This window comes from Myxocyprinus asiaticus, chromosome 35 (assembly GCF_019703515.2).
Source record: "Myxocyprinus asiaticus isolate MX2 ecotype Aquarium Trade chromosome 35, UBuf_Myxa_2, whole genome shotgun sequence".
Taxonomy (NCBI): Eukaryota; Metazoa; Chordata; class Actinopteri; order Cypriniformes; family Catostomidae; genus Myxocyprinus; species Myxocyprinus asiaticus.
Window position 1 is genome coordinate 17,675,156 of NC_059378.1, and position 16,603 is coordinate 17,691,758.

General features: G+C 39.0%; 2 protein-coding genes across 2 annotated transcripts in view; one reads left to right on the forward strand and one right to left on the reverse strand.

Annotated features, from left to right (window-relative positions):
* The window catches only part of mrpl4 (mitochondrial ribosomal protein L4), a 170,384-nt gene that overhangs the window by 74,580 nt on the left and 79,201 nt on the right, over positions 1-16,603 (reverse strand). The gene's annotated exons all lie outside the window — the stretch shown is intronic.
* LOC127425801 (puromycin-sensitive aminopeptidase-like) overlaps positions 1-16,603 on the forward strand; it is a 40,899-nt gene that overhangs the window by 12,431 nt on the left and 11,865 nt on the right. Inside the window, exons 10-17 of the mRNA XM_051672060.1 lie at positions 1,619-1,783; positions 2,037-2,141; positions 2,468-2,528; positions 5,232-5,341; positions 5,591-5,654; positions 5,783-5,922; positions 10,384-10,518; positions 15,877-16,096. Coding sequence (XP_051528020.1) covers positions 1,619-1,783; positions 2,037-2,141; positions 2,468-2,528; positions 5,232-5,341; positions 5,591-5,654; positions 5,783-5,922; positions 10,384-10,518; positions 15,877-16,096 — 1,000 coding nt within the window. The remainder of the gene's footprint in view (positions 1-1,618; positions 1,784-2,036; positions 2,142-2,467; positions 2,529-5,231; positions 5,342-5,590; positions 5,655-5,782; positions 5,923-10,383; positions 10,519-15,876; positions 16,097-16,603) is intronic.

A 16,603-nucleotide genomic window follows, 5' to 3' on the forward strand; every position in this document is an offset into this window, starting at 1 on the left:
GCTCTTGATGCCATCTATTTTCTGAAGCGCACCAGTCCCTACTGCAGCAAAGCACACCCACAACATGATACTGCCACCCCCATACTTAATGGTTAGGATGGTGTTCTTCGAATTGCAAGCCTCACACTTTTTCCTCCAAACATAACGTTGGTCATTATGGCCAAACAGTTCAGTTTTTGTTTCATTAGACCAGAGGACATTTCTCCAAAAAGTACGATCTTTGTCCCCATGTGCACTTGCAAACTATAGTCTGGCTTTTTCATGCCGGTTTTGTAGCAGTGGCTTCTTCCTTGCTGAGCAGCCTTTCAGGTTATGTCGATATAGGACTCATTTTACTGTGGATATAGATACTTGTCTACCTGTTTCCTCCAACATCTTTACAAGGTCCTTTGCTGTTGTTCTGGGATTGATTTCCACTTTTTGCACCAAACTACGTTCATCTCTAGGAGACCAAATGCGTCTCCTTCCTGAGTGGCATGATGGCTGCATGGTCCCATGGTGTTTATACTTGCGTACTATTGTTTGTACAGATGAACGTGGTACCTTCAGGCATTTGGAAATTGCTCCCAAGGATGAACCAGACTTGTGGAGGTCCACAATTTTTTTTCTGAGGTCTTGGCTGATTTCTTTTGATTTTCCCATGATGTCAAGCAAAGAGGCACTGAGTTTGAAGGTAGGCCTTAAAATACATCCACAGGTATACCTCCAATTGACTCCAATTAGTCAATTAGCTTATCAGAAGCTAATTGGCTAATTGCCAAAAGGCTTGAAATAATTTTCTGGAATTTTCCAAGCTGCTTAAAGGTACAGTTAACATAGTGTATGTAAACGTCTGACCCACTGGAATTGTGATATAGTCAAGTAAAAGTGAAACTATCTGTCTGTAAACAATTGCTGGAAAAATTACTTGTGTCATGCACAAAGTAGATGTCCTAAACGACTTGCCAAAACTATAGTTTGCTAATATGAAATCTGTGGAGTGATTAAAAAATGAGTTTTAATGACTTCAACCTAAGTGTATGTAAACTTCTGACTTTAACTGTATATTAATAATATACATATTTTAAATATCATCCTATAAACAATCTTTAATACCCTATACATATTATTATCTATTTTTCATAAACATAATACCTGATTTAGCAGCAAGGTCCTCTCTTTCTATTCTATCTGTTAATTTGACCCAAAAATGAAAATTTTGTCATAACCTTCTCACCTAATGTTTTGTAAACAAGTATGACTTTCTTTCATTCATGGATCACAAAATGAGATGTTCGGCAGAATTTTTGTCTCAGTCACCATTCACTTTCATTGTATAGGAAAAAGATAAATGAAACTGAATGGTGACTGGGACTAACATTCTGCCTAACATCTTTTGTGTTCCATTTGAATTTCTCTCATCTATGGGCTTGGAACAACATGAGGTCGGGTAGTCATGACAGAATTTAAATTTGGTTGAACTATTCTTTTAACTACCTTTTTAAGTATTTGTTAAAGGTACAAAGGAATGTAGAACTTATTCTACAGAAACCAGTTGTGGTATGGATGGTTGTTTCATAGCGGTCGGAGTGTTAGTTGAATATGTGTGTGGTATTCAAAGTGCTGTCTTACACCACAGGAATGGTGGACTCATTTGTGGCTTAACGAAGGCTTTGCGTCATGGATCGAGTACCTCTGTGTGGACCACTGTTTCCCTGAGTACGACATCTGGACCCAGTTTGTATCTGCAGACTACACCAGGGCTCTGGACCTGGATGCTTTAGATAACAGCCACCCTATTGAGGTCAGCAAGAGATGAGTTTATCTCTTCCCATACTCCTCTGATCTCCTAGTGTCTCTCCATCCCTCTCCCACTGGTGTTTGTTGTTTTTTAAGTGTTTGTGTGGAGCAAGAAATTTTGATTGGCAGTTTGTTTGTCATTCTAATTGTCTACTTGGCCATATCACTTACAGCATTTAAATTCCAGACCTAGATTTAGCCTGTTGAAATATTTATCTCTGTCACATTTCTGTGTGTGTGTCTGCTTTGAATGGCAGGTTGATGTCGGACACCCTTCAGAAGTAGATGAAATATTTGATGCCATATCATACAGCAAAGGGGCCTCTGTCATTCGCATGCTGCATAACTACATTGGCGATGAGGTGAGAGGTTACACTTTCAGCCAGCTGCGGAGAGACACTTGCCTCGTAAACATGAAGAGACTTAATCTATCAGACAGGTGGTTAATGTGGCTCCCCCAGCAGGGCGTATAGAAAGACATTTCTCAACTGTCTGTTGCACTGGAGTTTGCAGGGCTGTAGCTTTTTGAAATAGTCTGGAGTGGGAAATCTCTTGGTTTTTGTGAACTTATGGATAATATTTGTTAATTGGAGCAACCACAGTTCCAGCCCATGTTAATGCTCATTCTTAGACTCCTTTACATTTATAGAGCTTTGGTTTGGAATGACCTCTGCTTATCTTTTTTCAGGATTTTAGAAAGGGAATGAATGCTTACCTGTTGAAGTTTCAGCACAAAAATGCATCTACTGGTAAGATATCTCTTCAGAATCTTCCTGATGGTTAAGCGTTGTCCCTCTGATATTTTCTTGATTGTTAAACAGCTTAATGACCTTGTTAACCCAAATTTAGATTATTATTATTTTTTTTACTGTTCTGTGCAAAAGTTTAAGGCAGTTGTGAAAAAACGTTTTATAGTGAGGCTGTAAAAAAAAAAAAAGAAAGAAAAATGCATGACCTTTTTTTTTTTTTTTTTTTTTATCATTTAACTTAAAAAATAAATAAATAAAAAACAAACAAAAAAATATTTGGTGTGACCAACCTATGCCTTTTGAAATGGCACCAATTCTCCTCGGTTCACTCGCACAAAGTTTTTCCAAGGTTGTTCTAAGCATCCTTGAGAACTTGCCACAGTTCTATGTATTTAGTCTCAATTGCTTCTGTCTCTTCATGTAATCTCAGACTGACTCAATGTTGAGATCTGTGCGATGTAAGGGCTATACCATGTGTTGCAGGACTCCTTGTTTTACTTACATTCTTGTTTTATTTACAAAATAAATTTTTGGGAATCTAAAATTAATAATACCTATTACACATTAAAGCAGAAGTTTAAAAATAACCGTCTTAAGACAAATCTTCATGGGGCTTTCAGTGTTAGACTGTACAGCTACAAAATAACCCATCTATACCACAACTGATTTCTATGTTACAGAATAAAGGCCTGTTCACACCAAATCTGTGATGATTTTGCAAGACGAACCTCTGACGGAAGGTCTATTCACACCGAGTCTGTAAAAAAATTAAACTAAAAACTATTTCACTCCTGTACAGTAGGCAGTGCTGTTGCGGTGCTGTTGTTATATCAGTCTCCTGTTCATACCTTCAACAGCATTTATTTACCTAATTTGGCATTACTGTTTCATTATGTTCTTTCCATGGTGTTGATGGGTCTATATTCCAGACACCCGAACTCAGCTTCTCTTTTTATAATGCCTGGATAATTTAACATATATGGAATAATATACATTGAGAATAACAAATATAGTATAAAATATGATGCCAATATTAAAAATAATATAAAAGAAAACACTGCTTATGGCCTTTTCTTTATTTAAATTATTGCAATACTTTGTTATATTGTCCTTCTGCAGTTCGTTTGTCTAAAACATTTCATGTAACAAAACTTTTTGTGGTATATTTTACTGTGAGCTTAGAGCGAACGAACTTGCCGATCCTCGCTGCTATTTTGAATGTCATGAGAATATACAGGGACATTGATATATGTATTAAATAATGTAGATTAAAACAAAACACCATAAGCAGACTTTCAAAAACAGACCAGGTTTATGTTTGCAGTACAGAGGCTTCTTAAACTGCAACTATTTAATGTGTATCAGCTGCTCGTCTGTGTTTGACAGTTGATTAGCACCAACAACACGCTGGATTTAGCAGCTGCAGCTGCAACAGCTCTTTTCTGATTGGTCAGTCAGTTTTCATTGCAGTCTGAAGGAAAAAGAAAAATCGAACCACTCTGTTAAAAAAACAAAAAAAAACAACAACTTTGGATTGTTAGTGGACGATTTGTCAGACCCGCTGTGAATAGCACCGTAGGAATCCGTTGTTACTGTTCAAAAGCTCGTTCGCAACAAACAATCGCACCAAAAAAACGGGTTTGGTGTGAACAGGCCTTAAGTGTCACTTTCCTTTTTTACATGCTTACAAAAAAAAAAAAGCTGTGTAAAGATTTTTCAAATATTTTCTGTTAGTGTTCCACAGAATAAAGTCTTACAGGTTTTGGAGCGAAATGAGTAAATTATGACAGAATGTGCATTTTTGCGTTTACTATTCATTTGTATGTAATCTGATTTTTGCTTGTGTCTTGTGATGTTTACAAATATAAAACATAACATTTTAGTATTCCTACTAATTTTTGTATTAAATTAATTACAAATATTAGTATTTCTTTTTTTGGGGGGGGGGGTTTCCCCTTTTTCTCCCAGTTTGGAATGCCCAATTCCCAATGCGCTCTAAGTCCTCGTAGTCGCATAGTGATTCACCTCAGTCCGGGTGGCGGAGGACGAATCTCAGTTGCCTCCGCGTCTGAGACAGTCAACCCGCGCATCTTATCACGTGGCTTGTTGAGCGCGTTGCCACGGAGACATAGCGCGTGTGGAGGCTTCACGCCATCCACCGCGGCAACCACGCTTAATTCACCATGCGCCCCACCGAGAACGAACCACATTATAGCGACCACGAGGAGGTTACCCCATGTGACTCTACCCTCCCTAGCAACCGGGCCAATTTGGTTGCTTAGGAGACCTGGCTGGAGTCACTCAGCACGCCCTGGGATTACTAGCTGACTAGCGAACTCCAGGGGTGGTAGCCAGCATATTTTACCACTGAGCTACCCAGGCCCCACAAATATTAGTATTTCAAATTTTCACTTGTTTATTTGGTCAGTGTCTATAATAGGGGAAGTGTGTGCATCGTTATTTAACTGATTTTGTATTGCTTTGTGGCCCACTTTCCGATCCAAAAATAAACTAAGTTTACCAGTAGTAATTACATAATGTGTTACATTGTAATTCTGACATGGCATAGTATCTGTCTGGGTGATATAAGTGTTGTTGTGGGCGATGCTGTGATTTGGCCGCAGTGTTGCTATTACATTGTTAATTGTTGTTTATTCAGAAATCAAGGGCATGGCTGGCTTTTTTTCTCTTTCCCTATTTCAGAAGACCTATGGGAATGTTTGGAGCAGGCCAGTGGGAAGCCTATTGCAGCAGTGATGAATTCCTGGACCAAACAAATGGGCTTTCCTATTATAGTTGTGGATCAAGAGCAGGTAACATTTACTGAATGACTAATTTTTATAAGCACAGTGAAATTGTTGATCACTCATTGGTCTTGGGATGTTTTTTTCCTGAAGTTTGCTAAATCATTTAGATTACCCTCAGAGTATTGAGATGGCTCGCTGAGATACAATATGAGCTTTTCAGTGAGCATCTGGTAATAACAACTGTTGTCTTGGGAATAACAAGATTTTATCAGTGCTGAAGGTAATTGGTTTTGATTTTTTTTTTCTTCTCTCCAGCGTGGCAATGAACGTGTGCTGAAAATCTCCCAGAAGAAGTTCTGTGCAAGCGGACTACGCAATGGTACTTGCAAGAAAATGAACAGTTAAACTATGCACTGAAACTGCTGACTATATTTAACAATTTATATTCCAGTCTCTTTTTAACTCCACAGTATTCTATTGTACACTAGTAATCTTTCTGTGTGCTAGGTGAGGACTGCCCCAGTTGGATGGTTCCTATCAGTATCTGTACTAATGAGGACCCGGGCTGCACCAGGATGAAGGTTCTGTTGGACCAGCCTGAAACCACAGTTACCATCCCCAATGTCGCACCTGACCATTGGATCAAGGTCAGCTTGCTTTGTGTGTGTTTGTGTGTGTGTGTGTGTGTTTCTCTCTGTGTTTGTGTCCAGGATTATGTATCCTTGATTACAACAGGAATATGCTGAATAACTGTAGAATAGGTCATTAATATTACAAATTCCAATAATCTCTAAATATTGGATTCACTAAAAAATAAAGACACATCAAACTTAAAGGGACCATATAATGGAAAACACAATTTTCCTTGCTCATTTGAAATAAGAGTTTGGTGCTCTATGTAGGCATACTCTAACAAAATCACCCGCCCCCAGTCCACCCACACCATTTACATTTTAAGAATTAATATGAAAGAACTGGTCATAAAGAAATTGTATGTTGTCACAACCATGAGAACATAAACATGATTGCCCATGTTTACACATCAGTACCTGTTTAGTATACAACAACTTACCCTTATAAATGACAGTGCAGACTATTTCAATACACGAAGGTTCGCCAATCATAACATAGCTAATTTGCATGTAAAGTCTTAAAAATACAGTATAAAAAACACTTGATTAATTCTTAACATCAGAGAGTGTGGTAAATTGCGACTAACTAAATTCCAACTTTTGGTGCAAGAAGTCTAAAGGCCCGGGTATACTTCTTTTTTCCGCTTTAAGGATTGGATTGTGCTCGGTCAACTGTACTGCCTTTCGAAGTACAGTGGCAAGAAAAAACATGTGAAACCTTTGGAATTACCTGCATTTATGTATAAATATGTTTAATCTTCATCTCAGTTACAATAATGAACAAACACAGTCTGTTTTAACTAATAGCACACAAATTATTGTATTGCTCTTGTACATATTGAATACATCATTCAAACATTCACAGTGTATACTGGAAAAAGTATATGAACCCCTAGGCTAATGACGTCAACAAATGCTAATGTTGGGCCTCATGTATTCAGATAGAAGACAAAGGCAGGCCTAACACAGTCGTAAAAACCTAACTCAAGCCCCCACCTACCAAGTCGTAAATCTTACTGATAAAAATCGCGCCAAAATCAAACAAAGGGAGTCCAAAACAGACTACAAATCCATGAAGCCTTGCTCATTAAAGGATCAACTCTCAACTCATATTGAATGAGGCACACAACAGAACGTCACCTCAAACCATGACATCATCAGGAGTTGAAATACCTCTGAAATGCTTTCGTGATTGGCTTCCAGCGACTTTGTTTGCAGCGTGTGGCACAAGGAAGTAACGTCCGACTTGAAACTGTAGCCATACAATCTCCATCTCGCTGGAAGAGTTGAGATTACTCTGTGTTCAACCGAACACTCTAACGGATCCGAAGGAGACCGCTGAGCAATTCGCTTCTTCATCCGTGTGCCTACAGAAGTGAAGAGATTAAAGATTTCTCTTCCATCTTCAATCAAGTCGACATTTCTGAGTTCTCCGCCAGTCCGCCGAGAATCAACAGCCGTACCGCCCGCCGACAGAGCGAGGAAACGGCCTCCCGTCATTACCCGAGCCTCAAGGAACCGTGTCAGAGTTAAAGGACGGAGGAAAACACATTCTACCTGTGTCCTCATGCGATTCAAGTAAGAGGTTTACGTCTAGGCAGAGATAGAATATTATAGTGTGTTATTCTTGTGTTTCAAGGTTTTTGCTTGTACAGTTTACGGACCGCCATGTCCGCTCATTATTAATACTCAGGTTATTAATTATCAAAAATTTGTTTTGCTGTATTGTGGTCCAGCCAAATTGGATTATTGTGCAATTTCGCCATCGCGGGTGAGACAGCAACTGAGTTCATCCATTAAAGAGTCAAATAACGCGGGACTGTTTACGAGCCGTCCACCACGTCTCTGAGCGATGAACTAACAGCTGTTTTCTCTCCCACATTCTCGAAATCGGCTTTAGGGCCGTCATTTCTCTCTCTCGTACTAACCACACACACACTGTCACACACACACACACACACACACACACACACACACACACACACCTTATGTGTTATAGGATTATTTTTATTTCCATATCTAATCATATCACTGTTTAGTTTGTAGTTGTAAGTCGGAAGTTTATTGACTGCATTGTATTAATTATTAATTGATATTACTGCATAAATAAACTTTGTTTATATTACAAAGAGAAGTGTTTTGGTTTGTTTTGCATACACTGTGTCATGCTGACGGGATGTCAGTGCTCGGATTCAAACCTTCATTCATTGTTTTGTTTTTTTTTTTCGGAAAATCGATATTCTTCGGATGTTGATTTTCCTAAGAAAACAATCTAATATTGAGACTGTTTTACTATTTGGTTATTAGTCCCTGATTTCAGGGTGGTGCCCCGTCAATGTTAATCCTTATTAATATTCTATTGATTTTTGATAATTGATAATTATCTTTGATGATTGAATTTGAATGATCAATAAGCTAATGTTAATTTTAATTAATGTTTCATCGATGTTAACAATTAACGATTATCTTTGATAATTGTTGATTTAAAGGATTTAAAAAAGCTAACATTGATTCTCATCAATGTTCTATTGATTTTAATAATTAATAATTATCTTTGATAATTATTAATTATTGCTAATAACCTAACTTGCTCCTAAACATAGCACACTACATTTACTGGAGTCCCATATGAGGTTTTAATGAGTTAGATTAAATTGATTAATCTAAATATTAATTAATAACTACAGAAATAATTATTAATTATTTCTGATAGTAACACTGATCTAAACAACCAGTAAAGCCCTACACTAATTAGAGTCAGGAGTCTGCCAATCTGGTATCCAATTAATGAAACGAGATTGGAGGTGTGGGTTAGAGCTACTTTGACTAATAAAAAGTACTCAAACATTTTGAGTTTGCTATTCACAAGATGCATCTGTTGATGTGAACCGTGCCTCGCAAAAAAGAGATCTCGGAAGACCTATGATCAAGAATTGCTGCTTTGCATAAAGCTGGAAAGGGTTACAAAGTTAAATAGCTAAGATATTCATCTGTCCACAGTTAGACAAATTGTCTATAAATGGAGACGATTTAGTACTGTGGCTAATCTCACTAGAAGTGGCCATCCAGCCAAGATGACTCAAAGGGAACACCGCAAAATGCTCAATGAGGTCAAAAAGAACTCTACAGTGACAGCTATAGACTTGAAGGAATCATTGGAACTGGTTAACATCTCTTGTTCATGAGTCTACTATACTGAAAACATTAAACAGGCATGGTGTCCATGGCAGGACACCACAAAGGAAGCCGCTGCTTTCCAACAAGGACAATGCTGCATGACTGAAGTTTGCCAAAGACCACCTTGACACTCCACAACGCTACTGGGAAAATGTTTTGTGGACTGATGAAGCTGAGGTTGAATTGTTTGGGAAGAATACGCAGCACAATGTATGCCGTAAAAAGGTCGCCGCATACTAACATAAAAACATTATCCCAACGGTGAAGTATGGTGGAGGGAGCATCATGATTTGGGGCTGCTTTGGGGCCTGGATCGCTTGCCATCATCAAGGGGAATAATGAATTAGTAAGTTTATCAAGATATCCTACAGGATAATGTCAGGGTTGCTGTGCGCCAGCTGAAGCTCAGTAGAAGTTGGGTGATGCAGCAGGACAATGACCCTGAACATTGAAGTAAATCCACTACAGAATGGCTTAAAAAAAAAAAAGGAAATCCACCTTTTGGAGTGGCCCAGTTAGAGCCCAGACTTTAACCCAATAGAGATGCTGTGGAATGACCTCGAGCCGTTCACACCAGACATCCTAAGAATATGGCTGAGTTGAAGCAGTTCTGTAAGGATTAATGGTCCAAAATTCCTTATGAATGTTGTGCAAGTCTAATCCGCAGCGACCGCAAATGCTTTGTTGAGGTTGTTGCTGCCAAAGGAGGATCAACCAGTTATTAAATCCAAGGGTTCACTTACTTTTCCCACAGCACTGTGAATGTTTAATGGGATGTGTTCAATAAAGACATGAAAGATTCTAATTGTTTGTGGGTTGTTAGCTTAAGCACATTGTGTTTGTGACTTTAATGAAGATGAGATCACATTTTATGAACAATTAATGCAGAAAACCAGCAAATTCAAGAGGGTTCACATACTTTTTCGTGCCACTGTATACTCTCGACCACAAGTGAATATGAACATGTTTGACGCATGCACACTATGACTGCTTGGTGATGCTCTTTTATTACAGTCAATGGCAGGCGCATGCGCCGACGATGCGCACAGATGAAGACTGTCCAGATGTCAAGAAAATCTGGGCTGCACGTGAACAGTCTGCGCAGACTGTGCTGATGAATAAATTTGCATCATGCATACAGTGCACGTTTTGACCAGCAACGCAGACAACCGAAGTTTACTCTGGCCTTAATTATAAGTGGACTTCATAGAAAAATATCAAATGTTTATATTTCCCATCTTCCATTGGTTGTACAAACAGATAGTAAATTATGTAGGTGAAAACTATGTTTGTGTGCAGATTAATCCAGGTACAGTGGGATTCTACAGGATCCAGTACAGCTCAGCCATGCTGGAGTGTCTGTTGCCCGGTATCCGAGACCTCACACTGCTTCCTGTGGACCGCCTGGGTCTGCAGAATGACCTATTCTCCTTGGTGAGACACCACACATGGCTTCAAGTCATTGTTTTGCAAATCAGAGTCAAGGCTCAGGTCTCCATCTTCCAGGAGTGAGTCAGGTTTAAAGTACTGATGGTAAAGACTTGAATATAGTCTCAAGATACAAAGTCTTATGCAAGTCAGGTTCTTTCAGGTCTCCTGTTCTATCTAATTATTATTTTTTTATTTGTTTTTAAGAAATATGCATGTGAATAGTAATGCAATATAGAGACAGAAAAGCTTTATATTAAGCATTTCTATTAGATTTTGTTGGACACAGTAAAGCAATAAGATTGTTAAAATGTATATGCTAGTGTCAAGAGGAGTTTATTATCATATACCATATATATTTTTTAACATTCATGAATTCAGTGGGTCCATGGCTGTTGATTTAGCAAAAGAAAGAATGAATTATTCAATCTAGGTACTACAGCTCTCTAAGCAACATTAACCCTTTAAGCTTGGATGCCCGTGAGGAAAAAATACAATCAAAATATAAATAACTACAGTCTTTCCAACACAAAATAGGTATCATTTTTAAAACTTAGAAGCTCTACTTTATAATGCATGTAGGCATTATGACCAAAACTGAAGAAATGCTTTGAAATTTGCAGACAAATCAGAAGTGTTGCGTTTTCTTCCCGATTAACATTTTTTATTGATTCATACATATAACAAAGAAAAACAAAACATATATACACTAAATCAACTTTTAACCCCCACTATTATCCCTCCCAAATCACCAACCACACCCTGACCCACAACGAACACCCCTGTGGTCACACACAGGTATACACAAAATAAAAAATAAAAAAAATAAAATTATAATAATCATGCACATTTAAATCTATGCTTCTCTCTCCACAGCCCCTCCCCGAAAAATGCCAAATAACTGCCCCATTTCCCATCAAACAAATCCCAGATCCCCAGCCTTCTACATGACACCTCCACGAAAGCTGCCACCCTCCCCATCTCCGCGCACCACTCTCGAAATGAGGGCACTCCAGCCAACTCCCATCCCCTTAAAATAATCTGCCTGCCTATCATAACACTGGTCAGGACCCAATTTTTTTGTATGTTTATCCCCTATATTGATGACCGCCCCATCGCCTAAAATACAGAGTCTGGGGCAAAATGAAATTTGAGTGCCCAATACGTCACACATAATACTCTGAACCTTCAACCAAAATTCTTGGATCTTAACACACCACCAAAAAACATGGGTTGTGTCTCCATCTTCTGATTGGCATCACCAACAGGTGGGTGTGTCTTTAAGACCAAGCCTATACAATCTAGAGGGGTCCAATAGAATATATGTAAAATCTTGACTATAATATATATTGAATAATCTCTTGATAGAAGTTAAAGCTCCATCCCCCAGACTCTGAATTAGCAGGGAGTAATACACTGATGCCTCATGACCTTTGCCAAAAGCAGTAATCACCACTCCCAGAGTATCTGCTGCTTTAGGGGGGTATATGCTGCTCCCAGAAATAGTACAGAGCAGATGGCGCAGCTGTAAATACCTAAAGAATTGAGATTTGGGAATCCAAAAATGTTGAACCAAATTTACAAAGGATCTCAACACTCCACTCTCATATAGGTCACTGAGCATATTAACCTCCCTCACAATCCACTCTGACCAGCAGAAAGGGGACTTATTAATACATAATTTTAGGTTCAGCCATATGCTCGAGGCAATAAAACTAATTCTTGGGTAGACCTAGCCCACCTTTGTAAGTAGGCCCATGTATCTTGTTGAAATGTAATCTGGGACGTTTACCATTCCAAATGAAGCCCTAGACTGGCCCCAGAGCCTTGCCTGTAGGTAAGCCCTTAATTACCTCGCCAAGCTCCTCCAAGGTTATCTCAGAATCGAGAGAATGTTTTTGCTCAGTCGTCAGTTTAGGGAGTTCTAATGGTTCCACAAAGTTTCTAATATCTTCATCAGTAGACGAAGACATGGAACTACAGAGATTAAGATAGAATTCTTTAAAAGCATTATTAGTAACAATGGCCGAGGTAAATATGTTACCACCAGCAGATTTCACTGAGGGAATGGTAGAAAAAGACACTCTGCTTTATATATCTAGCCAAAAGCTTCCCTGCTTTGTTCCCCAACTCAAAGTATGACTGTCTTGCCCTGAATAGCCAAAAATCCACCTTCCGTGACAAAATAGTATTATATTTGTATTTTAATCGGGTCCGTTTTCTGAGGCCATCAGACGACATTCGGCACTTCAGCTCTGCCTCGGCACTTTTAATATCCCTTCCAACTCCACGTTCTCGTGCTTTGGATTTTTTGGTGAATGAGGCATACTGTATGATCCGACCCCTAAGAACCGCCTTAAGTGCCTCCCAAGCCATGCCCACAGAGGATACTGAGGACCAGTTGGTCTCCATATAAACATTGGTTTCAGCCTTTAACATTTGTTGGAATTCAGGATTTTGCAAAAGGGATACATTGAAGCGCCAACTATATGATTTCTTTTTCTCCGTATGTGGCAACACCTCTAAACTCACCAGGGCGTGATCTGAGACTAAGATGTTTCCAACTGAGCAATCAACAACAGATGAAATGAGGGACTTAGATATAAAAAAATCTATTCTAGAATAAATATTATGGACTGATGAAAAAAAATTAAAGTCCCTACTGGATGGGTCCATGTACGCCTACGAGAGCCTCCGTGACAACTTTGCTGTCGGATTGCTCAAGTCTGGTGTTTCTATACAAAACAAACTCCAGCCAATAGGTGGAATAAACACAAAGAACGTGTAGATTCATCCACATAATTGTCCCGAAGGTGTGTTCCTCCACAAAACAAGCTCCAGCCGCTAGCGGAACCAGCAAAAAAAATAAAAAATAAAAGGCTGTTCAGTTTCCTCAGGCAGTCATACGAATGTTCAGTGAGCCGGCTCATTCGACTGCTACATGAGTGCAACAAATGACCCAGTCACTCAAATGTCCTGCAAGAAATACTCCACAAAACAAACTCCAACCAATAGGAGGCATAAGCACAAAGAACGTGCAGATTCATCCTCAACACTGTCCCGAAGGAGTGCTACTACACAAAACAACTCCAGCCGCTAGGCGGAACCAGCACAAAAAGAAACAAACAAAAAAAAGCTCCGTTTCCTCTGATGGTCAAGTGAATGATCAGTGAGTTGGTCCACTTGGCTGCAACGTGAGTACCACAAAATAACTTACTCAGTCCATTGACTTTATGAAGGACATCGCTTGCTGTGGACATGTAAATATTTTGCGGCCATCCTTAGCATCTATTCTCAATTTGCCTGGGAACATCAATGCAAAAGCGACCTTCTTTTTATATAAGAGTTTCTTGCATTCCTTGAATCGATCACGTTTCTCTTGTCGAATTCGCAAAGTCTGGGGAAAAGAAAATGCTGTGGTTCTTCCAAGAAAGCCTTCCTTTACTCCTCGCCTCGCGTAACACGAGATCTTTATCAGATGATCTTAGAAATTTGGCCAGAATTGATCGGGGCTCGCTCGATTTCCAGTTTATGGCCTGTTATGTCGAGCAGACTCGGGAAGAGCCCATCCAGGAATTTCACCATATCCCGACCTTCTTCATCCTCAGGAATTCCAACAATTTGTATGTTATTCTGCCGGTTACGGTTATCCAAGTCCTCCAGCTTCTCCCAGATGCGCTCCAAATCCACCTTGGTGGCTAGCGGATTAACAGTTAATTCCCTCTCCAATGACTCCAGATAATCGATCTGTTTCTCGACATCCCCCACTCTTGTAACCACCTCAGTGAATTTCGTCTCCATGGCAGTGATCGATCAATGTATTACAGCAAGATCCTCCAAGTCAGCAATAACCTTCGTCAGCATTGCTGAAATATTCAACAATTCTCGCTGAATTTCCCGCACTTCTCAATCCCAAATCGGCTCCCTGGCTTGCGGCCTGCTGCTCAGAGGCATCAGCTTGAGCACATAAGTGGTTTTTTTTTAATGTCTCCAGAGCCCAAGAATTTTGAATTCTTTGACATTTTGTCTTCCTAGAACAGTTAAGGATCAGGGTGTGTCGAATCTCACCGGTTTATGACATAAAAAGTATTAAAACTAGCAAAGTGCGCAGAGCTCGACGTTCACAGGTCCAAACCTCGCATGGCGTCACGTGACTCCAGAAGTGTTGCGTTTTTGACAGTTTTGCACTGTACAAATTATTGTAATTGGTAAACATCAAACTCATCAAATAGCCATGTGTTATATGTTGTTAGAAAGCTCTCAAAGAGTAATATACAACCAGCCTATTTGTTTTACTCACAGATAAAATAATAGCGAGTAATAGCTAAGTACATGTTCTTGACATACATGTTTCATGTGAACAGGTGTCGTTCATATGCCACTTTTTCGCTTATAACCTCACAAAAAATAAACAGAACTTAAAATATCACATACCATTAATTAGAGGAGTCAAATATCTTAAAAACGAGCCCACAAACAAAGTAATCGGATGTATTGAACATAAGATAACCCACATGAAGCACAACGTGCACACAAACTATCTGGCTACAAACACGTTAGCGGTTGTGATCAGTCAATGTACATATGGCCCCAAGAGATCCAAGAACTTGAAACAGACTCCATGATGACTCAGAAGGCACAGAATCTCATTACTAAAATCATGTCTGCATGCTATGCAAACCTCTTGTCAATGCTGTGTTTGCATGTGTAATTCATTCTTATATACAATTATTATGTTTTATTTGTTTGGAGAGGCTTGTGGACACTAGGATAAATTATGTTTGTAAAGCTGTAACTTTGGATTGTTTTGTCGTATCAACACAAAACTTTACTCAGTTACAGGTGACATGATTGGTAACAAAACAAAAGCAGTTTTTCAGAGCCACCTTATTTACACCCTGAGGTCTATCATGTGAAATCAAAAAAAGTTCATTTTTTTTCTTTCTTTTTCTTTTTTTTTTTTCTTTTTTTCAGCAGTTTCTTAGGCTGAGAGTCTCAGATTTATCATAATCTATATCATTACATTTTGTTACAAGTTTTCTTTTAAATGATGGCAATCACTTGACCCTCAGTATGCCACTGAAACAGGAAATCTTTAAAAACACCCTCAGAGCTTAAAGGGTTAAATGTTGAATAAGTTGATCCTTTGTTGAAATTCTAAAGATAATTGTATGATTGTCTTTTTGAGTGTTGAGCAATGTTGTAATTGTGTGTTTTTCAAGCTACAAATCTGTTTTTCGATGTTGCTAAAGAAAGGTTTTCGAGAACATCATTATCCATTTCTGTTCTCTCTTTCATCCTCTCCCTGTATTACATCTTATGGTTGTAATAGTGTTTTGCTGTCTTACACTCTCATGCCCCCAGGCTCGTGCAGGTATGATCAGTACTGTGGAGGTGTTAAAGCTGATGGAAGCATTTGTGAATGAGCCAAACTACACGGTTTGGAGTGACCTGAGCTGTAATCTTGGTGTTCTGTCCTCTCTGCTCTCACACACCGACTATCATGAGGACATCCAGGAGTTCATCCGAGATCTTTTCACCCCTATTGGGCTGAAGCTAGGCTGGGACAGCAAGCCTGGAGAGGGTGAGAGTTCTGCACTTCTGTAGTATTTTATTTTTATCCTGAAATCCACTCACAAGTCAAGGTTTCTTGCATAATTTTTTATGTTTGTCTAACCATTTTCAACCTACTCTGTGACCTTATTCTTTTTTGCAACTGTAACGTTAACAATTCCTTATCTAAATAATTCATTAATGTTAAATGAGTAACAATGTCCTTGCCAAGTCCCTGAATACAGAATAGGCTTTGATGTGGGTCATATGTTACTGCACTTGTAATGTTGTAATGTCATAAGTATGACAATTTCTGAATGACTTATCTTTACAGCTTAGTCGTAAATAAATTATTTGGGTGGACTGGGGAAAGAGCTTTGTTATTAGGTACCTTAAGGTGCTTTTCACCATTGGGCCAAACAGTTCTGAACAGGGTTAGTAATGATTCCAGTAGTGTTTCCACTTGAACATGGTCCGGTGTGGACCATGTTATAAACAAATGCATAAACAACAGCCTAATGGGGCTAAATACTGTATT